At 36.4% G+C, this 23,353-nt stretch overlaps 2 protein-coding genes across 4 annotated transcripts in view; one reads left to right on the top strand and one right to left on the bottom strand.

The window, feature by feature from the left end:
- LOC137388865 (general transcription factor 3C polypeptide 3-like) overlaps positions 1-12,363 on the bottom strand; it is a 37,001-nt gene extending 24,638 nt beyond the window's left edge. Inside the window, exons 1-6 of one of the 2 annotated variants that reach the window (XM_068075335.1) lie at positions 12,323-12,363; positions 6,572-6,660; positions 3,395-3,523; positions 2,203-2,382; positions 1,957-2,033; positions 702-816 (exon numbers count right to left, since the gene is read on the bottom strand). In XM_068075335.1, the coding sequence (XP_067931436.1) occupies positions 702-816; positions 1,957-2,033; positions 2,203-2,382; positions 3,395-3,523; positions 6,572-6,656 (586 nt within the window). In that variant the 5' untranslated portion in view covers positions 6,657-6,660; positions 12,323-12,363. The remainder of the gene's footprint in view (positions 1-701; positions 817-1,956; positions 2,034-2,202; positions 2,383-3,394; positions 3,524-6,571; positions 6,661-12,322) is intronic. The other variant, XM_068075336.1, reaches the window with a different exon arrangement.
- LOC137388867 (elongin-C) lies at positions 767-22,847 on the top strand. Of its 2 annotated transcripts, XM_068075339.1 has the most exons (5): positions 767-778; positions 12,654-12,758; positions 15,640-15,681; positions 19,663-19,838; positions 22,537-22,847. In XM_068075339.1, the coding sequence occupies exons 3-5, from the start codon at positions 15,649-15,651 to the stop codon at positions 22,676-22,678; spliced, it is 351 nt and encodes a 116-aa protein (XP_067931440.1). In that variant the 5' UTR covers positions 767-778; positions 12,654-12,758; positions 15,640-15,648; the 3' UTR covers positions 22,679-22,847. The 2 variants fall into 2 exon arrangements, with proteins under 2 accessions (XP_067931440.1, XP_067931439.1); XM_068075338.1 differs by lacking the exon at positions 767-778 and having other exon boundaries at positions 12,611-12,758.
- The last annotated feature ends 506 nt before the right edge of the window (positions 22,848-23,353 follow it).

Genomic DNA, 23,353 nt, shown 5'->3' with positions numbered 1-23,353 from the left:
GTAGTAGACAAATGATAGTAGTAGACAAGTGATAGTAATAGACAAGTGATAGTAGTAGACAAGTGACAGTAGTAGACAAGTGACAGTAGTATAGAAGTTATAGTAGTAGACAAGTGACAGTAGTAGACAAGTGACAGTAGTAGACAAGTGACAGTAGTATACAAATTATAGTAGTAGACAAGTGGCAGTAGTAGACAAGTGACAGTAGTAGACAAGTGGTTGGAGTAGACAAGTGAGAGTAGTAGACAAGTGACAGTAGTAAACAAGTGACAGTAGTAAACAAATGGCAGCATCACAGTCAACAGTAGTAGACAAGTGACAATAGTAAACAGTGAAAGTAGTAAACAAGTGATAACAGTAGACAAATCACAGTGGTAGACAAGTGAAATTAGTAAACAAATGACAGTAGTAGAAAAGTGAGAGCAGTAGTAGACAACTAACAGTAATAGGCAAGTGACAGTAGTAGACAAGTGACAATAGTAAACAAGTGACAGTAGCAGATAAATGACAGTAGTAGACAAATGGCAGTAGTAGACAAATGACAGTAGTAGAAAAGTGACATTAGTGGACAAGTGACAGCAACACACAATCAACAGAAGCAGATCATGAGATAAAAAGACCAATTCATCCATTTTAGATTGATGTCAAAAACACTCATTACGTAGTAAAATATTTTGAACATTTTCAGCTTCAAATACAACCCTGCCGATAGCAGTATGAACAGTCCTTCTTGTTATCAGCTTCCTCTGCCATGTCAGCTAGCCTTAGCCACTCTTCTGTATTACGAGGGTCCAGATGAGCACCCACAAGCCCACACTAGAAAGCAAAGACAGAATAACAGGAGACAATGAATGAGCCAGCATACACAATACAACATTAAATATTTGAACAGCAACTTTAATTGGTTGTGAAATTAATTAGAAAAACCATTTTTAAGTATATGAGACGGCAGTGACTCCGATCATGATCGCAATACCTTTTCCATCAGAGGTTCCCAACCTTTTTCAATCAGTTACCCCCTTACGCCATTTCATAACTCTGATTCCCCAGACACTTTTAACTCAAATGACTAAAAACAATCGATACAAATTATAGTCACATTTTATTGTATGTATCAAAACATATAACAGCATATTATTAATGTTTATGCAGCAAGCATACAACACACAACAATACATGACCTTCAGCATGGCGGTGAATTGGTTTATGACTAGGTTAACTTACCATCCAATCAAAATCTGGGTAGATGTGTTCACATATATCCAGTTCTGACTAGTAGCTCATTATTAGCAACTAGTGTTATAGATAAAACCAAGATGTTAAATAATGAAACCTAAACTCACACTGCATTGCAGGACATAAATTAAAAATTTAACAAATCAGATACCTTTCTGCTCCCCCTTGCATATTCAAAATTCCCCCTAGGGCGGAATTCCTCCCTGGTTGGAAACCTGTTTTACATCTTAAGGCATTTGAAAGTGAAAGTAGTAGCTTCTTTGGCAAAGAGACTGCTGTCATCAGATCACATGGAAAAGTTCTAAGATTTTAAGTAATTTGCTGCAGCAACTTCCGTTAAATGCCAGTTTTGTTGGTGTTTGTTTTCAAGGAATGTTTCAACTACTAAAATAAAAATTGCTAAAAACAAGTTATTTGGCCTTTGCATTGTATGAAAGTCGTATTGATTTGTTCTTAAAATTGCCAGAGAGAGCAGGTCTTGTATTCACTTTGACAAAGCCTCGTGCACTGGCAATAATTCACATTAAAACTTTTAATAACTAAACATAAAGGTTGGTAAAGGAAGACAGTATTTACCTACAGGCTACTATATTGATGTTTTACAGGCTAAAATTTTACTGAGCCTGTGATATTATTAATGAACAAGCAAGTCCAACAAATGAGCATGTCAAACAGGAACTATGTTACCATTACAGCTAATCTACTAGCATCCGGACTCACCTGATAAGCAGTGTCATGGTCTCCCATCTCCTCATGCAGCATGCTTAAAGTCTGATAGGGGTCTGGGGCAGTCGGAGCTAGTGATAAAATATATGAACAAATAAGTATTTTATCAAATACTAATGTCACTCTCTGTCTAAAAACTGAGCTATCCAGATGAAATGTACATATAGAGGCAACTTGGTAAGAAGCAAGTTAATTATGTACTCAAGCGCCGTGTAAGTTTGTTACAGATATCTGCCATACCTGAACGAATAATCTCTCTACACATGGCTATCACCTCGTCATACTCTCCGCGTGCAAACTTGAGATTGGCTTCCCCCATAAGTCCCTGGAGCTCTTTCGAAAGACGGCTTTTAACCATTCGCTGGCGTCGTCCTTTATTAGGGGAGTAGTTGGGATCATAGTTGGGATCACCTTCAGCTTCTGAAACCATGCCAGAGGTGCAAATGACTTCCCATAACATATCAGCAGTAATACCAGACACTGTCTGCATAATGGCTTCTACATCAAACATGAACAGCCACCACTAAAATATGGTAGCTAAGGTGAAAGGCAAACACTAATTCTTTACACTAAGATATTGGTGAAGGTGCCAGTTTCTCTCTACCCTCCATCAACATGGCTATATCTACACACTAATTCTATATAATGAACAAGCAATCCAAGTTGAACAAGAAAAAATGTTATTGGCATAGCATCTTGCAAAGTTAAAAAGAGCCACACTACAGAACACTCCTTCACTGAGATTAAGAGATGACTGAAGCTTGACACCCACGTCAATAATAAACAGAAAATCAATACTGATTGGCTAATAGGCGACCAGTCTTAGTTTCTTTCAGGAAAAGTAATGTTACTCAGAGAAGTGAAGCTTGAGAAAGTACCCTGTGTGCTATAGTACTTACTGTTTCATGTATGAATTAAAAAGATAACGCTATCGATATCTATGCTTCAGCTTGAAGTGACTTCAAATTCATAAAATAAAAATTATAAAATTCGAATGTGAATTATAATGAAATGGTATTTTCCTGGTTGCAGCAAGTTGCGCCAACTAGAATAGCTGTTGTTCTAAATAGGAATAACACAAACATTCTATGTTTTCCTGTTTTAAGAACAGCGCTTTTTGGCTCTCATTAGACTCAATCCATATGAGTAAAATGGAAACTGTGCACTCTCACAGTATTAACTGCTTAGTTTTTAGTTCTGGCACAAGCATCCGTAGCATTCAGGAAACAGCATTGAACTATTGATGAAACCAGGCAAGTAACCAGCTATTTATATTATAGGGTAGCAAAAGGAGCAGTTATTCTGACTTCATGAGTAATAGTGGTATTCATAGGCACGGATTGGAAGGTAGACAACTGAAGGTTGTCTAAAGGTCGTGCTGCTGTTTCAATGGTATACAAAAACTGAAGTAACTGTCAAGAAGCTAGAGTACCTTGAGACTCCGTGGCAAGTGCTGATTTACCTTCTTGCTTCGAGTTGCTCATCAACATTTTGATGACCTCGTCGACCTTGTGAGGATGATTAGATGAACCAGAACCGCTTGCATGCTCCCCAGGATTTACTAACAACATAGTAAAAGTAAGTGTCATGAACTTACAGACATATTGCAACGAGTACAAAAATATCAACTGGACTGCTTTTTCAAAAATGTGTAAAAAACTATGTTTTCCACCTGTAACAGGGACTCTTGCTTCTGTGAAATAATTAAATCTATAAATTGTAAACAGAAAAATATATTAAATCAATAATAACAATAATAATGTTGCTTTATGACAACATGATGAGTTAATATTTAAAGATGTGGTTGCGTCAAATTTGAGTTGATCTTAAAAGAAAGCATTTTTTTTCTCTATCAGTTGATATGTTGCTTGTTGTGTTACGCGATCTCATTGCCAAGATATTTGAAGATTAAAATCGAAAAAGTCTGATCGCGGTAAAAACGCTCAGGCCACAAAAACGTGCCCAGACTTGCCCAAAATGATGTCACGCGTTATATAACCTGTCTCTATCTCTCGTATTCACATCGGCTATTTGCGATAAAAGTCTAGTCTTACGCGGCTCTATTGGCATATATCTTATTTTGTATTTGCTCATGTTGGCTAGAATAAAATTTTAAATCCAGCTACAGATGCATTATTATGAATGTTTCAAAGGCCTCAAATAACGAAAATTGAAAATTTGTTCTACTTACTTTCTCCAAATGTCGTGTAAACATTTGGGTACCGACTACCAATTCTACCGGTCTACGGTAATTCTGTCAAGCTAACTATGTAGAACGAGGTCTTTGTATCAGCAGTTCCGCCGCTACCCATACTAACGATATACAGCCTCCCATAAGTCCCGCCCACATTATGTCCGTCGCCTATCCTTGGGGCAGGGCTGTATATCATTGCCTACACCGTCTACGTACTAGTTTCTTAATAGTAGTATTCTTACCGAATACTACCGAAGTGAAATAAGCAAGCCGCGTCTTTGAAAAGAATATAGACAGGGATAGAGTTTTAAGGATGTTAAGTCTGCTGCAAACTGAATTTGAACTCACATTCTCCAGTTCTGCGGACATCCATATACCATATCCAATTCACTACAATATTCTGCAAATCATGTTTTACATTATCTTCAACAATATTATTTTATTATATAATTTTTACAAGCAAAGATATTTTCATCTCGGCATAAAGCTTTTATTAAAAATATTCATCAAGTCGTGGCCACTCACATAGTTTTAGCTGATACAATAAGACAAATTCATCTACTGCAACAAACTCAAACAAAACATCATGGTTTATGCAGCACACATTCAAGTCTCTCTTTCCCCTTTATGGCAGTTTCCACACTGACAAAGCTTCTTCGGCTGGTGGGACGACATAAACATTCTGTAATCAGTAAAACAAATGCAATAAATATATGTCATTCATAGATATGTCATTCTAAAGAGAATCTATTGACAGCTTCCAAATTGGGAATTAAATAGAATGCGAGTGTAATTTTAAAAACAAATAAACGTTTAACAAAGGCACAAGTACGCCAAGCCAACGATTCGAAGCTCTGGTTCTGGAAATCAAAGATTTGCATTGATCAATCGATTTTCTTCACTTTCTACATGTGAAAAGTGAACATCTAATGTCAAATCATAAATCTAATTTACTAGATAAAGATGCAACAGAAAATTTGAAGCGAATGTAGCTAGGTGAACCGATAAAAAAATATAAAACGATGATTAGTGATAGCAAAAAGTTACAATTTTATTAATTAGTACATGTATTAATGAGTACTAAAATATTACCTTTAGTATATTCATCAATCTAAGCCATTGTATAGCTAGATGCTAAAGATTAAAAAAAGCCGTCAAGAACTTACTGTACATATGTATCTCGCACGCGCAGGAAATTACATTTTAGCCTCAAACAGGGAAATATAATCTGAATGTAAACTCAACAAGACACTCTATAGGAGACTCAAAGTAAAAGATAAATTTACCTCCATTCTCGAGCTTCCTCCGTAGAACTTTAACTACCTGATGCCAAGAAAACTTGGAGTCACCTTCGCAGTAACTTTACAGCAATTTTACAAAACATTATTACATGTATGTTGTTCGCCAATAAAACGTGTCGATCGAGTAATTCATTAAAGTAACGATGTTAATTAATTTAGTAAATATCGATGTTCATGCGATTTAAAAATAGAGCAAAATCCCTAAATTTGAGATCACAGACAACACGTTTTACGAGTGATAACATTTATTACGGCCTATATAAAAATTTCGCGCTGATGATTGGCTAAGGGAGCGACCTCATATTTATCGCTCGTGGTTTCTTTTTAGATATATTGCTTGTGACGTCACGAAAGAAGCACCCGCTGGAACGTGAGCTTTTTAAAAGAGGGCCTCATTCAAACGCATATATCTCTGGACAGGGTTGGTCTACAAAGACAAAAATGGCATCAAATTGTAGCTGATGTTTTAGCTTTTTATGGGTCTTAATTTCATTAAATCGAATTTTTTGACGCAACCACATCTTTAATTCAATTTGATGCACTCCAATCTTTTGCGCTTAAAATCGTGTCACCTATAGATGGTCTTTAGCCGACATCAGCCAAAGTAAAAAAATACAATGTATGCCACAATATTGGTTTCTCCTAGAAAGAATTAGGCCTATCTCAACAGAGTATCCTTAATATTTAAGCCCTTGCGCCATTGCATATGCTTTACGATTATGCATCGGTGAACAATCGAGCATAGAAACTCATCTCACTAGTCCACACACTGTTTCAAAACATGGCACTACCCATGGAATGCGAGTAAAAATGGACATCACCGTCACATATTTCATTCATGAGCAGATGAGAACATGAATTTGATGAGGCTGTGATAGTGACAGATAAATCTAAGATTTCTGTGCAAAGATGCTTCCAACCGAAACACACAAGCATCTTTCCTTAATCTTTCAAAGCTTTAAATATATCTGCAGTTTAGTATCCAAAACAAAATAAAAGCAATGCTCCATTGCACTAGCATAGAAAAATTTCCAAAAATTATCTACTAGTTCTAATCAGAAATCAGTTATACATGTAATTATGACTTAGCAAGTAGCCTATTAGACTAGCTGACCTCCAATATAACGAAGAGTTTTTTCACTGATCCCCCTGTACTCAGCATCATCAGCACTATCATTGTCACTCATGTCATCAGCCATCTCTCTAAAATCAATAAATTTAAAATGACATTTCTGGATCAAAGGGCGACCCCTATAGTTTGTGACTACTAGTAGTAGACCTAAATGACATCCAACCTTTCAAAGTATTTCACCTATGAAATTAGACTTTTGAGTAGAGCTTCACAATTTCCAAAACTCACCAAACGATTCGATATTGCAAATAGATTAGCAATATAGCATGATATTATTATGTAAAAACTTGTAAGTTTTGGTAATGTTTTTGTATATTACAACTTAATAATTTGTTTCATGTTTGTGATAAATAGAAACATTCATTTCATGAATGCCCATGTGCGTGGCAGGCCATTGAATGAGGCCCATGCATTTTAGTTCCAGTATAGCTCACTTTGAAGATGTTCAGGTGTGAGATTAATCGCCATTACACGATTATATCATTTACATGATTAGCTATATATCTTCAAATGGTGGCGGTTTTCAAATTGTCTACCTTAAAAATCACCATTAAAAACAATTAAATCGCCATATCACGAAGCTCTACAGTTAGTTAACAACGCAGTATTGTAAGGGCATATTCATCTAGTATACACCGGCTGATCTTTAGGGCATCTTAACACCAGGTTGGATATACGTTTTCAAACAATTTCTCGCAAAAACCAATTGTACACTGTGGATTTTGTACAGATACGAATGTCGGTTGATGATTTATGGTTCACCACCACCAACAGCAAGACCCACTCTGTCGAAACAATAGGCTCAGAATTACCTTTCGGCTGCAGTCGATTTAACTCAGAATTTACCTTGTCATGACCAGAATGGAGGTGCTCGATATTTCTATTTTACTAGCTTAGAATCAGGCGTCAGTTTGATCTTATGCACATAATTTGTAACCTTTTTATTGGTTACATTTGACTCAGACTTATCAATAACCTTATAGACAGATAGTACCTCACAATACAAATTTGATCTGTTCAAGGACGGCGGCGACAAGGTGATTTGTTTGTATGAAGGAGCAAGGACTTTATAGAAATTCTCATAAGTGTGAGCAATACACACCACAGATAAAATTAGACTCTACTAGCCTATATTCAATAATGGACCACTAAACAATGAGGACTTTAAAATCCTGCTGAGGCATGTTCAATTGAAACAACCTTGCTAACACCACCTTATTCAGCTATCTCTTAGGTAGCATCATAACATTTTAGGTTAATTGAAGCATTATCTTTCTAGCAACTGGCTGAAATGTATATTCATATTTAGGTATGACTTGGGTATAAAAAAACTACCATAGTCTGGACCAGTCAGCTAAATGCATAAAAAGTGTCCCCCATAATTGCTAAGGACCGCTGACCAGTAAACAAACAGCTTTGATACTTACATATGGAACAGACATGCAAAATCTGATAGCTTATTTTTCAGTTATCTTATTGAATAAAGCTAAATCATTGTCAGAGCAGATCAAAGCCTGTTTTGCATTTCCCTTAACCATTTCTAATAATACCTCTTCATCAATAAGTTAGAAGACTTTTACAATGTAAAATATTTTGTGAGGAGAGTTTGCTGTTCAATGGCAAATTTAGCGTTAGTGTCGTTAATTATTATCGGGGTCTATGGATAAAGTGATTCTTTTAACAATTATATTGTCTCAGTATGTTTGACTACAGTCTAACAAATTATGCTTTAAATTTAAGTGTAAAACACCACATGCTTGTCTGCAACTGTAGGTAGATACTCAAATAAATGAATGATTTTTCTGAAATCTTAAACTGTGAGAAAACATTTGTTTGACGTTTTGCTGACAATGCAATTTCATACAGATCCATGTATCGATGTGACAAACTGTAAGGGACTACAAGACCAACTAACCAGAGTGACAAACTGTAAGGAACTTCAAGACCATCTAACCAGAGTGTCAGCCTGAACAAAAACTTGGCAACTAAAATTTAACACAAATAAATGCCCCTCCACATCCATGTATTATGTCGTGGATTGGATTTAATTATTATAATTGGGGCACACTACTGCTCTATATAGCGAGTCCAGTTTACTACTACTATAGTAGATACACACAAAGGCACAATACACAATATACACAAGATATTACCAGAGTAAAATGTTCACACCTACCCTGAGTGTGGGAGCCAACGACACTCAAACTCACTCTTCATACCTTGATTACAGAAAGTGCCTCGAGTGCAGTAAGGTTAGTTAGTGTGTAATGAGTGTGTAAACTAAATGCGATATTTAGTCTTCGACGATTTCATTTGGTCAATTCAGATGGAAGCACGTTCCTGACAGATAACATTGCTACTAGTGGTGTGGAAAATTCACTTTGTCAATGAAAAAGTTGTTGTGTCCTGAGCCATTGAAGGACGGTGTTGACCTCCTTGAGCAATGGAAAATTTTTATAAGAAACTTTAATTTATTTATCACGGCATCTGAAATGAGCCAAGCAAACTCAAAAGTCAAAAGAGCTCTGCTACTGAGAACAATTCGCTCTCGGGGGTCTCAACATATTTGACTCGTTGACTTGAGCACAAGCGACCAAAAGATGACTACAAGATGACTTTGACACAATTCATGGAATGTTTGAAGAACACTGTGTACTTCGGATAAATACAATGGCAGCAAAGGCACAAGCTAATGACGCCCAAACTGGGTCGGCTTTCAGTTGATGAGTTTGTGACAGAACTTCACAACATAGCAAAGCTTTGCAACTTATGTGAACTATATGACTGCATGGTTCTGTAGGATCTCATTCTCGATAAAGACAATGACTGCACCGCCGCCGACTGTTTGAAAAATTCAAGACAACTCTGGTGGAGGCATTATACATATGTCACTCGGTTGAGAGTGCAAGCAGGGATCTGAAAACAATTGAGTGTGGATTTCTAGAAGTTAGGCTAGTAGCACATGGTAACATAGAAAAGCAAAGTAGGAGGCCGGTCAAGACTTCTTCCAGGACATGCCAACGCTGTGCAACAAAGCACTCTCTTCAGGGCATGCGGGCCAATGGCAAACAGTGTCGCAAATGTGGTAACGTGAATCACTACTGCCTTTGCTTTGCTGCAAGCTTAAACGGCAAACAAGAGAAGACGAACCTAGAGGGGAGAAAGTTCACCAAGCATGCACTACTTGGAACTACTTGTCGGACGAAGAACTAAGCAACAGTCTACCTATTAAAAGACAAGGAGAAAAGCCACTGGTCTCTCACAACGTTGCTACAGCTAAACTGAAAACAGCTTTGTGGTTTCAGCTGGACACAGGAAGGGGCCTTATGCAACATTTTGGCAGAGCAGAGATAGAGACCACAGATTATTGACAAATCCAAAGCTGCAGAAGACTACAGCACAACTAATTCTCTACGATGGATAAGATAAATGCCACTAAGTTTGTGTCTTTTGAAAGCTTTAGATGGAAGCAACAATGACCACAAACACAAATTTCTGGTAATTAGCAGATAAACACAGCTTGTTGTCACCCACAACATGCTGAGATCTGGGCTCATATATCTGATGCAGCAGGTTAACCTAGTATCTGACGCTGAAGTTGATGTACTACTGCAAGGGTATGAAGATTTTTATAAGGATTGGGACTTCTGCCAGGAGAATACAACATTAAGGTTGATTCTGCTATGAGGCCAGTCCAGGTACACCCACGGAAGATACCGCTGATGATGAAATAGGATGAGATGAAAAAACTATGCAGACTAAAGCATATAAGGTTATAACAAAAGTATATACTCCAATCGAGTGGAACAGCCATGTGCAGCCTGTCATAAATCTTAATGGTACAGTATGCATCCGAATCAACTCACAAAATCTTAACAGAGCCATCAAGAGAAATTACATATCCACGCCAACCTTTGAAGATGTGTCGCCTCAGCTGAATGCTGGGAGATACCTCTCCTCTGTGGTACTACCAGTTGATTTCCAACAAGCCAACTTATCCTATGAAGCAACAGGATTATCTACCTTCTGAACCCCAAATGGGCGCTACAAGTACCTGAGGATACTATTTGGCATATCCAACACACCGGAGAACATTGACACTCTGGTGGAGCTGGAAGGGGGAACAGTGCTAGCAGACGTCATACTTATATACGACCAAGACAGGAAGGGACATGACTACAAATGGAGAGGTTTGCTGGAACGGGCTAGGAAAATTGGTTTGAAACCGAATAAGGGGCAAATGTGAGTTTCTTGAGCAGGAACTGTCATACATTGGCCATGTTCTCACATCGAACGAGCTAAAACAGAAGTCTAAAAAGGTGGAAACTATTTCCAAAATAGAGCGACCGACATCATCCAAAGGGGTTGGGCACTTTTTGAGGCCTGTGACCTGCATTTTGAAGTTTGTTTCAAATTTATCAGCAGTCGGAACCTTTAAGACTCCTGATGAACCGGAAATATTTTGTGTGGTAAGCTACCCAATAGGAAGCATTTTTAAACTGAAAGAGATGCTCAGAAAAGCGGAAACATTACCATTCAAACAGATGTGCCAACGGCCAGGCGACGGGCAAATTTTTACAACACGAAAAGCTAGTGACATATGCATCACGCTCATTAACCGACATTGAAACGCATTATGCTCCTATAGAGCTAGAAATGCTCGCTTTAGTTCTTGCAATGACCAAGTTTGATCAGTCTATATTCGTCTATATCTATTCGGACACCCGGACGTGACATTGTAGATGGACTACCAACATTTAAAGACTATTTACAGAAAGTCTATTCGAAAGGCAACCAGGCGGGTTAAAGCTTTTTTGCTCACTTTCCAGAGGTTCGTAGGGCGTAAGGTGCTTTAGAGACCTTGTAAATCCTTGACATATCCAGTTCATACAAACTATACCCACAAACTGGCCGCAATTTCCCTAAGACCTCCTGACAATTTTGTTTATCTGGGTGTTTGTAGCCTATGTGCAGCTCTTTAGACTTTACTGGACATATAAACAATACTGTTCGGAAGCCAAATGCCAAAGTGCCCTTACAAGCGCTTCACCTTTAGCTAGGAGAAATGCTTATTTTAGTATTGTTTGCCAATAATGGAGTAGCATAGTAAAAGACTAGGAACCTAGATCTTAAATATTTAGTTAAAGGCATAGATAAAAATATCTCGCAAGGATTTTAGATGTACATATGACTTTAGTAAACTTGGATAATAGTTCTTTTAACATAATAAGTAAAGATTGTGAAACGCTTGGGTGTAAATAGGAGCTGACAGATCTGCGCAACCTGAGTAAAATCCTATCGCAAGATCTTAAAGTTGATATTCATCGGTTCACACTAACCAATTCTCTATATTTTACTATACGCTACTACATAATGCATGCTATAAAAACGAACGCAATGAAAAATTCATTTTTAATCGAGTTTTGAAGTTTTAGATCTACCAATTTTTTTAACCTTCTCCTTAAATTTAAACTAATTAAACCATGTTATCTCTACAGGCAAATCCAGTCACAAGTGATACCCTAGAGTGATAGATACATACTCTTGGTAAGTGCATTTAGTCAATATGTTTAATCTACTGATCTTCCAAAAATTTTCGATATTACAAATCAATGACTCAAACCTAGGGGCAAATAATGCGGTATGTGCGCCAAGAAAGGCTTGTCTCAGTTGGCAGTTTTTGTACAGACTTGGCGAAAGCTATACATATATCTATAAAGCTTATAATCTTACTACAGCTCAAAAATTTTGTATTCACATGTTCGAGCAAAACGCTTTGGGCTCCAACTGGGCGTCCCTCAAAATACTCGCCTCACAATATGAATTTAAAAGCTCAAATTTAATTTTCCCAAACCCATTAGACCGTAATGTGGATAAGACGATTAATATATCAAGCGCGTTTTGGGTTTTTCATCATAGAGCTAACAATAAAAGTACGCATGGTGATAGAGGAAGCTGTACCAGTACGCTGTAGGTAAAGATTTAAGCGTTTATTCAACCTGCTGGCTATTGGCAATAAGTATCCATGGGTTTAAGACCTTTATGATTCTTTAACAGCCACTCTTCGCTGTTGAAATATAATTTTCAAAGGTGTAATATAACCGTGTATTTTACGTAATAGCTTAGACGTTTTCTGCGTTACCAACGGTTCGTGTTATCGCCCAAAGTGGTTAGTATTTAATTGCTGTGTATGTTAATAGTAGCTTATTGGTTTCGCTGTGGTATGTGTGGTCAGGGAGAATTCATGTTTTGTATGCCTAATCCGAATCTGCACACATCAGTGTTGAATATGCTTTGTCATTTTGTTCTATTTTGATTATGTTTGGTTTGTGCGTTTTTGTTTAGTTTGTCAGAATTCAATTTATTGTTCAGGTGCTAGTTAACCAGGATATTTACCAGTAAAATATACTTCTTTATTCTATTAGTCCAACAAGTAAAATACACAACTAACCAAATTCTAGACAATAATATTAACGGAAAAAGATTAGAATAGCCAATAAAAGTTGCATCCTTACTCGAACGGGCGTCTGTTCATTGCTCGGTCATGTGCTGCTGTGAGTCTCGACAGTAAGTCTCGACTGTCTTACTAAAGTCATGACAGTCGTTAGATTTAGAGACTCGGCAGTTGACATAGTGAAGTAGAAGTCGGTCAGCTGATGATGAAGGAGGCTCCATAAGTAGAAAAAAGATAAAGGTGTCACAGGCAGAAGGAAGAGAGATGGAGGCTCCAGAGGCAGAGGATTGCCCCTCAGCAGGCAGTGGAAAGATTGAGTTTCAGGGCAAAAAAACTTAGTCATCAAAGCTGTTTCCTTTTGTAGATGTCTCTGTTAGCCTGTGAGAAAGTATTTAAGTTTTCAGGTTCAGTTCTTTATGTTGCAGAGGACTAGCAATTGATTGGGCTTTTTTCAAGTACGCCATGAGAGTTATGATTGGAAATGGTGATTAACTCCAATTGTTCTGATTGTGTCTGGTAGAGATGTAATTTCCTTTAGTGATTTTCTGGCAGGCCATTTGATGGCTTTTTCCTCGTGGGTTACTTCCTGGAAGGAGGGTTCTAATCCGCCTTTAGAAACCATCCATCTTTTAGATGGTTCTCTGATGTATCAGAAAACCATTAGGTGTCATGTTTCAGGTGTCATTATCATTGTATCATTGCGTATATCTCTGGTGGTTTTGGTGTTTCTCCATTATGCTATCTGCTTTTGCTAGTACTTTTTACATCAGCTGCAAGCCTTGTTCCATTTTCTACAAATTAATAAGTCTTGCGTTTGTTTATTTTTTTTAATGGTCATATTGTTTTTTTATTGTTGTTTTTATCAGTTTGTCCTATGTGTAGTACTTGACCGGTCCTAATTATATTTAGCTTAAGGTTCAAGTTTATTCAACAGCAAATTTATCTTATAATTCTTCATGATAGCGCAGACACTAACGCTCTGCTCTCCGAAGTCAAATGTCAATCATCTCAACATAAGAAGATAACTCCAACATATAAGTGTAAAATTAATCGTATTATACACGGTTATCTTACCGAACAAGTATAACATTGGACTACTTCCTTGGTAGCCAAATGAGACTGAGCAGATTTCTTTGAAGAATTTACTTCGTTCACTCCTCTTGTATTAGAGTTATTTCCTTGCAACAAGCTCGACAACTCGGGCGCTCGGCAAATCTCAACATCATTTTGTAATGACATATTGTCATAACATAGTTAGCTCAATGATGTGGTGTAGGCAGTTAGGTCAATGGTTAGCCATTATGTGTGAATCATCTTACCACACTCAGCAGCTGTTTGTTTTTATTACCATGTTGTCCTGATGTTGTTTTGCTATATCCTTTGCCAACCAGTCTATATATGATAGCTGACCTGACCAGACGTACAATAAACTTATACACTAAAACTCACTCCATAACACATATGTTTCGCTTGTCTACTCAATTATTGTGTAGCTCTCAGTAGTAACTTTCCTTAACCAATTTTAATTCACTTGCTCCACTATCTGATCCGTGTATCATTTTCTTCTCACATTCTGCTCCATACATATCATCATTACATTCTGCTATCAATCTTCTCAAATCGGTCACAAATCATCAATGGTTTCATCCGCAACCTGTACTCGCTCGAGCTTTAAATATATCTTATCGTTTCCTCACATATTATACCCATAGAATGTGCTCTGATTGTATTCTCGGCTGCTGCTAAACGATCATATCTAACCTCCAGACAAAAAGATGTCCTATTATTAGTATTACTAGTATTATTAGTATACTCGCACAATTAGTATTAGAAGAACTACTCGAGTCTCCATTCTCAGGCGCCATTTGGAAGCATATGATCATTCTTAATTATATATAGCTCAAGATTTGAGTTTTATCAACAACAAATTGAATTTATAATTCTCCATGAAAGGGCAGACGATAATGACCTGCTCTCCCAGATCAAATATCGGTCATCTCAACATAAGAAGATAACTCCAACATATAAATATAAACATAAATCGTACTATACATAGCTATGTTACTGAACACTACACTATGATTATCTTGTCACATAAGTGAGCTTGCTAAAACAGTTTTTCAAATTTGGATCAATCCACAAGTCTACAATCATCTGTCGCTTTCTTTAAAGATTTCCTTACGTTTAATAGATTAATAATACGAGTGCTAACCCCAAGTATTTGGGCCCCAAGAATTTTGCCAGCAGACTTCAGGCGTTAAATAAAATCACCTGTGCTCAAAATTAGTTGTAGATTAATCTATACAGGATTGTCTACACTGTGTTTTGCATATACATATAGTATTTTGGTATTGCGTAATTTTTGACAAAGCGATAAGGACAATGAGTGCTGCTAAAGTTTACTAAATTAAAAACGACTACTGGACAAATAATAGCAAAAACCTTCATAGAGCAACTCTACGTCGATGATTGACTTATACTAATTGGCTGCTTTGGTCATTGCTACTATGATAATTACTAGGGAAATTACTCAAAAAATCCTTATAATCCTGTCAACCCTGCCTAGTTGTACAACTTTGATATCATCATTTTGCAGGTTGTCAACATGTCTGACATGAAGGAAGCAGAAGTAGAAAAGGTATCTTATTATCTCCGATGTTTTTACAAGATAAAATTAAACATTTTGTGTGTATGTTTTATTTCATCAATTAGTAGAAATATGACATTGAGCAAAAATAAAGACAATAATAATATTGATTAGGTTGAATAAAACAATGAAGCTTAGTTCCTATTGTTAAGGCGTGATGAGGCCTACATGGGCAGTAGCACTGCAGCTAGTCAAGGCACTGGACCCACAAGAATTGGCAAACATAAACAGCAGGTCTTCCCTCTATGAATCTAGGTTTGCCAAATGGCTTTTCATATTAACTTTAAAACTAGTAAATGCAGAGGTTTGGTGTAAGTTTATTGGAAGACTGTTCCATTGTGATGGTACGCTATATTCGATTGTTTTTTTTTACCTGAAGCATTATAAAATAATGGTAAAGGTAGATTGGTTTCTAAAAATCTGGTGTTGTAGCGTGAATCCTTCTTCGTTTTATCATCACTTGAATAAAATTCTGAATGAGCTTATCAAGAAAATTTTATACTGGTAAAGTTTGTCAACAGGCAACACAGACAGTTGAACAAACAGGGACCGAGATAAAGTTAGTGGTGATTTATTAAATATTATGCGCATTAGACACTTTTGTGATATTAGTATTTTTTAAATAACAAAATAAAACATTTTCTCAAGGACTCAAGACAGTAACCAATTTTTCAGTTAATAAACGCGTTGTATATTAGTTTCATAATACTTCTTGGTAAAAATTTAGAACAACTTCTAATCAGGCCTGACATAGGTTCTATCTGCTTATTTGGTTTGTTGATGTGTGTGTCCCATATCAGGTGACTGTCCAAATGAATTCCTAAGAATTTGATTGAAGATGCCTTTTTAACTCCGAAACAAATAATTTTGTAGATTTTTCTAATTTAATTTTATTTTGATGGTTTCTCATTACAATATACAGTCAAACATGGATAACTCGAACTTCAAGGGACTGAGCAAAAGTGTTCGAATTATCAGAGCGTTCAAGTTATCAGAGCACTGTCACAAGTCCATATATTTACTTATTTATTAGTAGATACATGTACATATACAAACTATAATATAAATCAAAAGCACAAATGGCTTGTTTCAAATTAAATGCTTCTAATGTAAAGTTTAAAACGTTTTCATGATAAAGTATAGAGATTTTTCTATCACTTGAGATTGGTTTGTTGTTTGAGGTGATGTTATTGCCAGGACGTTTTTCAGATTGACATTGGCAAAACTTGATCGTTGTTGAAATGCTCAAAAGAAAAGACATTTTTTTCTTTTGGGGTTTTACCCACGATCAATTTTGCCGTTTTTCTTGAAGTTTATGCAGATAAACTTACTTTACCTGGGATTCGTTAAGAGCAACACTCCGAGGCAGTTCAATTAGAAGTTTTACGAGGTTTTACGGTACATTCTATATCACTCACGCTTTTTTAATAGATACTTATTGAATGTACACACGTATTCTGTGTTTAGGTCAAACGATAAATAGTTTTTTGTAGCTCAGACAACGTATACGTTTAATTACAACATTTTTTAAGACGTTTTAAACATTCAACATTCCGACGTTGATTCAACACGGAATCAACGTCGGAAAACTATTCATCACGGGCTAGCCGGGTCACACACTCAAGGATTTTCACCACGCACATACAAAACAACATGCGATTTTTGTTTTGTATGTGCGTGGCGAAAATCCTTGCGCGCGTGACCCGGCTAGCCCGTGCTATTCATCGTATCGCAGTATAAATCAAATTTCACCAAACCTTTAGAAAAGTCGTTGACAAAAATATTTTGCCGATGGTGGTAATAACGACGCTTATGAATTACGAAAAGATGAAGTTTACCTCTATGGCTTTGAATAAAGTGATTTTCTAAAGCGATAACAACCGTTTCGGTAGCCGTTGGGCAAAAAAACAGTTCGAATTAACAGTGTTGAGTTCGAGTTATCTATAGCAATTTATCATTGCGTGGAAACGGACCAAAGGAAATGTTCGAACTAACCATGTGTTCGAGCTATCCGTGGACAAGTTATCCATGTTTGACTGTACATTGTTTTGTCCATGTCTACAGGTAATTTATTTGTATTACACCATTGTTCAATTTTCTAAGTTCATCATTGACGATATCATACGTCATTGTTCAAATTGTTAGACTCAAAAAAAATAATTTGTGTCGTCAGCATATAGTGTAAGTTTAAGATGATTAGTAGATAATACAATATCATTAATGTATATTAAGAATATGGTTGGACTCAGGATAGAACCGCGAGGAACGCCGCAATTTATACTTGAAAAGTTAGATTTATAGTTTTCTATAAAGGTTCCTTGTTTTCTATATTCCAAGTAGTTTTTTATCCAGTGAATAGAAGACTATGAAAAGTGAATATATTTTAATTTGTAAATGAGTATATTTTGGTCAGTAGTGGTTATATCAAGTAAGAAAATTACAGAGAATGCTGTAATTTTCTAAATATTGGCATTTTTGCGCATTAGTACCTTTCTCAAATATTTTACTAAAAACTGGCAATATAGATATTGGTCTATAATTTGATAAAAGCTTTGGTGAACCCTTCTTAAACAAAAGTTTAACTTTTGCTATCTTAAGGCTGGCAGGGAATATGCCTAATTGTAAGCTTGTATTTATAATATGAGCTAGAGGATAAGCTCAAGCAGGTGCTGCAATTTTCACAAGCTTTACTGGGATTGAATCTGATCCTGTAGCTTTTTATTTGCACATTTAGCCTCCGCAACAAATCCTCCACATAATCCCCATCAACACTGCCAAACTGGATCTTCAAGTCTGTTGGTAACAGATAAACATTTTCCACATTGTCCCGAAGACCTGGGGTACTGCTATAGGCAAAAAGGGGCATGCTTATCACAAATTGATTGAAGTTTGCTCGAAAATTCATCATGCATAGTATTTACATCAGTATGAGAGCATACAAGTTTGTACTAATCTGTGTTAAGACCTTGTGCTAAAAATTGGTTGTCTTTAAAGTGTTTGAGGTCTCTTAAATATCGAAATATTTTAAAAAATTGTTCAGTGATATCTTCAATTAAGACAAAGGTGGGAAAATGGTCTGATATGGTAGTAGTAATTAATTGTTCCTGGTGAAAAAATATCTTCCTCAAAAGTTTAGGCAGGTATGATCTATACATGACTCAATATGAGTGGAAATATTAATTAAACTATGATAACTTAATGTTGCAAGAATACTTTTATATTTATTGCTAGTCCCCGTTTTCAGCATGTTGATAATTATGTCATCCATGAATGCTTGGAAGTTTAAGGCTTTTGTTGTGTGAAGATACTGCTCTGGTTCATCTAGAAATTCATGTATATTAGAACTTGGTTGCGTTAGACTACTGTAATAACAAGACCACCTGCCAATTTTCTATGCAACCCGATAGCCAATGACTCTGTACCAGATATGCTAACCGGGTTCGCCTCCACGCTCTCTGCAATGCCACAGCCATATAGGCCCCAACACCACCTCCCCGACTGTCTCTTTCTTTTCCTAAAAAAATATAACCAGCAAGAGGAAAGTAATGTTGTTCATACTCGTAAATAAAGGTTTCAGTTAGGCACACAATGTCAACTGGTTTAGAAAGAGACCCTAAAAGTTTTCAAGTTCGCAAAATTCCTTCGTAAACTTTGAATATTTAAATTTATTAAGCTAAGGGAATTTTTATTTTCAAGAAACAGATCAAAAGTTTAAAGTGTATGGTTAGAACGATGAAAAAGACAATCCATAAAGTCAAAGATGTTACATATCATATTCGTCTGCTATTTGTGCCAAAAACTTCAAATTGAATTATTATTACTAAATGTTTGGTTCTGTACAGATCATCAAATTAGGTATGAATTACAAGCGACGGCAACCATGTTTCCAACAACTTGAGGTATATTTAGCCCACCTACATGTATGTCAACTTTTAAGAATTTGGTGTTTTGTTATTTTAAATATTATTGTAGTATGGTGGATGCGAAGGTCCAGATGCCATGTATGTAAAGTTGGTGTCATCTGATGGGCACGAGTTCATTGTGAAGAGGGACCATGCCCTCACCTCTGGCACCATCAAGGCTATGCTGAGTGGTCCGGGGCAATTTGCTGAGAATGAAACAAATGAAATCAACTTCAGAGAAATCCCGTAAGTTCGTATATTCAATTTTTTGCTTGTTCCTAAATACCAAAGTCTATATGAGTCTATAAGCGTATTCCCATCAAGATGATAGGGTGCATGCAATAAACCTTATTGAAGCGATGGTTCCTCAAGGCTTTTGCTGACTGGTGTACATTACAAGATAGCTGGGCTTCAAGTACATATCTGAGCTGCAGTTAGTTTAAATTATTATAGACTGTGATTTAAGCTTGTTTAGAAAATTGCACTGTACACAGAAGTGTAATGCGGATTACTATGAATGTGTTAATAAATAGTTAATTTAACTGTTGGACTGGTCTGCTACGCTTTCAAATGCATGAAATAACATGTGTCTATTTTTATGGTTACCAACAGGGATTATTGATCTGCTGTACAGTATATATCTCTTTACGTCATTCACTCACAAGTTATTTCTCTAGAGTTTTGGATAAAAAGCATGGATCGCTGTTTAAAGCATAAAACTGCACCTGTTAGTTCTGTTGCACGTTACCTGTTACATCTGTTAGTTCAATACACTAATTAGCTTGATAAAAAACTGGGCCGAAAGGTTGATTGACAGTGTTTTAAAATTAAAGCTAATTATAGCTTATCAATATAATAAAGGTATTCAATTTTTCAACAATGATTTTTATTATAGAAGAACAAAAACCCAATATCATTGACAAAACGTTTGCAATGCAATCTCCGGCCTGTAAAATAAGGTACCGTGCTTTCCGGACTATTTAGCCGCTACTTTTTCTGATGCTTTGAGCCATGCGGCTTATATAAGGGTGCGGCAATTCTGTGGTTTTTGCTTTCACCGCTAGGGCGCATTAACCGGAATCTCCGGTTAGTGCGCCTCTTGCAGTGAAAGAAAAACGAAACAATCCCCAACGGTACTGTTCCGTTAGGCACTGGGTTAAAAAGCGTCTGTTAATACGGAACAGTGGCTAATGGCACAGTTCCATTTTACCTAGCAAAGTTGCTGCCGTGTTAAAAAGCATCGTTCTGAGTTCTGCAGCCTATACAAAGGTGCGGCCTATGTATTGCTATATCATCGTTTTTTTTTTAAATAAAGCAGATGCGGCGTATATGGGAGTGCGGTTAATAGTCCGAAAAGTACGGTAGTCATTTTTTGGCAAAACACAGATTTATGAATTATGATGTCAACGCCAACCATTTTCCAAGGAATGATCAGTAAATACAATGACTTTTGTTGGCTGCCTTCTTAGACATTTTTCCTATGGTATCTAATTGTCGTGCTATATTGTTATGGTCCCCCAACATAGCACGGCAATTAGATATATGTAACTAGCTGCGCTACGTTGCCCGGGTAATAAAAACTCTGGACAGAAAATTGATTTGTATTTAACATATAACAACGTTTCCCATTCTAACTTTCAAACTACTTATCATGAGAAAAGTGTTTTGTGTAGTTGAAATAAATCAAGAGAAAAATAAAAACAACTGTAAATGTTTTAAAGCTTTGTCAAACAACTGTTACGTTCAAGCTATTAGCCTGGCACGTTGCCAATGAAAAATTCCAGTAAGCTGCTAGGCTTCTAGTGACGTTACTCCATGACATTGCATCAGCATTGTTGCCCAGCTGCAGTTATTCTAATAATAGCTATATCCGGAATGCAGACAGACATACGACACACGGACATACTTTGAGAAAAATATAAATTATATAGAATAAGAATATAGAAGAAAAAGATAGGGAAAATGTGTGGGAAAGGCAGCCAACAAAAGTCATTGTTGTTATGGTTACCCAACATAGCAGATAATTATAATGGAAGGTCAATGCAGATTCAACAAATACTGAAAAAATTGTGCCTAGTTTATGCGTACCGCAGCAACTTTCTAGTGGTGATCTTGTGAAGTTCATTAGTAAGAAATTCTTCCTTCACATAAATAGGAATTGTCCCAAATTGTCTGTAAATATTAGCTATGAACTAAGACTGAATGTATGCTCCGCGTTTAAGGATTCTGACTGGACTAATTTTAGATGGTCTATTTCAAAATACAAAGTGATTTTAATATAATTATATAGCGTTCCAGCTGTTTCCGATTGATATCAAAGACAGCAAATCTTTTAGTCAATTTTCATGACTTGAAAATGTCGATAAAACCTGCTGTTCGATTAAAATTATGGAAACCTTATCTGTAATGTTATCTGCTGCTGTTAATGCCATAAAAGCTTTTACTGTCAGTTAACCTTTAAGAGAGAAAATGGTTCTAGTTTTCAAGCATAAGTTGCTCTCTACATTTAGAATTTTTAAAATAACTTTTACAAGATCACTTGCTAACTATGAACTGAGTCACTGCATCATCTTGTAATGACTATTTACATTGTTTTTGTAATTCTGTTGTACACAGCAAATGTTGACTATTAACAGTAGTATTAGTAAGCAGGTATGTTACTAGCAATAGTTTATGGATAACGCTAGTAAACAGTTATGGTAATGCTAGGAGATTTGAGGTAACACATTTTTTAATAATAACATAACACATACATAATAATTGTTTACATATAAGTTGGAAGAGCTGAGCTAGGACATCTCTCTTAATAAGATAAGAACTGAGCTAGGATAACTCTATTAATAAGATAGGAACTGAGGTAGGATAACTCTATTAATAAGAGCTGAGCTATGATAACTCTATTAATAAGATAAGAGCTGAGCTAGGATAACTTTATTTATTTCAGGTCACACGTACTGAGCAAGGTCTGTATGTACTTCACGTACAAGGTTCGTTTTACCAATAGCTCTACAGAGATCCCAGAGTTTCCTATAAAACCCGAAATTGCCTTGGAGCTCCTTATGGCTGCCAACTTTCTTGACTGCTGACTTATTCCCTCCTTTTCATATTTTGTATAAACCTTACGCTGTGAGCATTTCTCATGTGGCTTCTTTTATTCTTCACACATACAAAAGTTGAGTTATGCTTTAATGTTTTTTGGCGGAAACTTGTTTGAACTCGTCTTTAATTTATCAAATACAAGGTGTTTCAAATGTGCGATGTTCATTTATGTGTTCAGATATGGTTGAGCTCAGGCTAGTCTTGCAGTTTTTGACATGATTTCACCAACGATAACAGGGTCATTGTTTCGTGTGTTGAGAATTGGCATTGACTTATTTTAATCTTGATTGTTATTGAGCTGCATTGTACACCCAGTTTGGATTATTCTCTGGTAGTTTCCCTTTTTTCTGACCTGAAACTCTACAACAGGTGTTAATGGGACAGATGACATCCAAACGCGGGTGTCTACAGATCTTGTTTTTACCGAGCTAATAGTCATATCTGCACCCAAGCTGTTCACTCGGTTTTGCTTCACCTTCAAACTTCTGAAATATTGGGTACTGCATTTTGTGTTATGATTTAGCATCCGTTGTAAAGCATAAACCTAGCTTTGCACCAATGCTTTTTATCAGTAGAAATTTGAGTTAGAAGTTATGATCGTGATAAAGCTAGCTTTTTTATGCTTTATGGAACACTTAAAAGTCATCTTTTGAAAAAGTTGT

This window comes from Watersipora subatra, chromosome 2 (assembly GCF_963576615.1).
Source record: "Watersipora subatra chromosome 2, tzWatSuba1.1, whole genome shotgun sequence".
Classification (NCBI taxonomy): domain Eukaryota; kingdom Metazoa; phylum Bryozoa; class Gymnolaemata; order Cheilostomatida; family Watersiporidae; genus Watersipora; species Watersipora subatra.
This window is presented reverse-complemented; position numbering and strand designations above follow the sequence as displayed.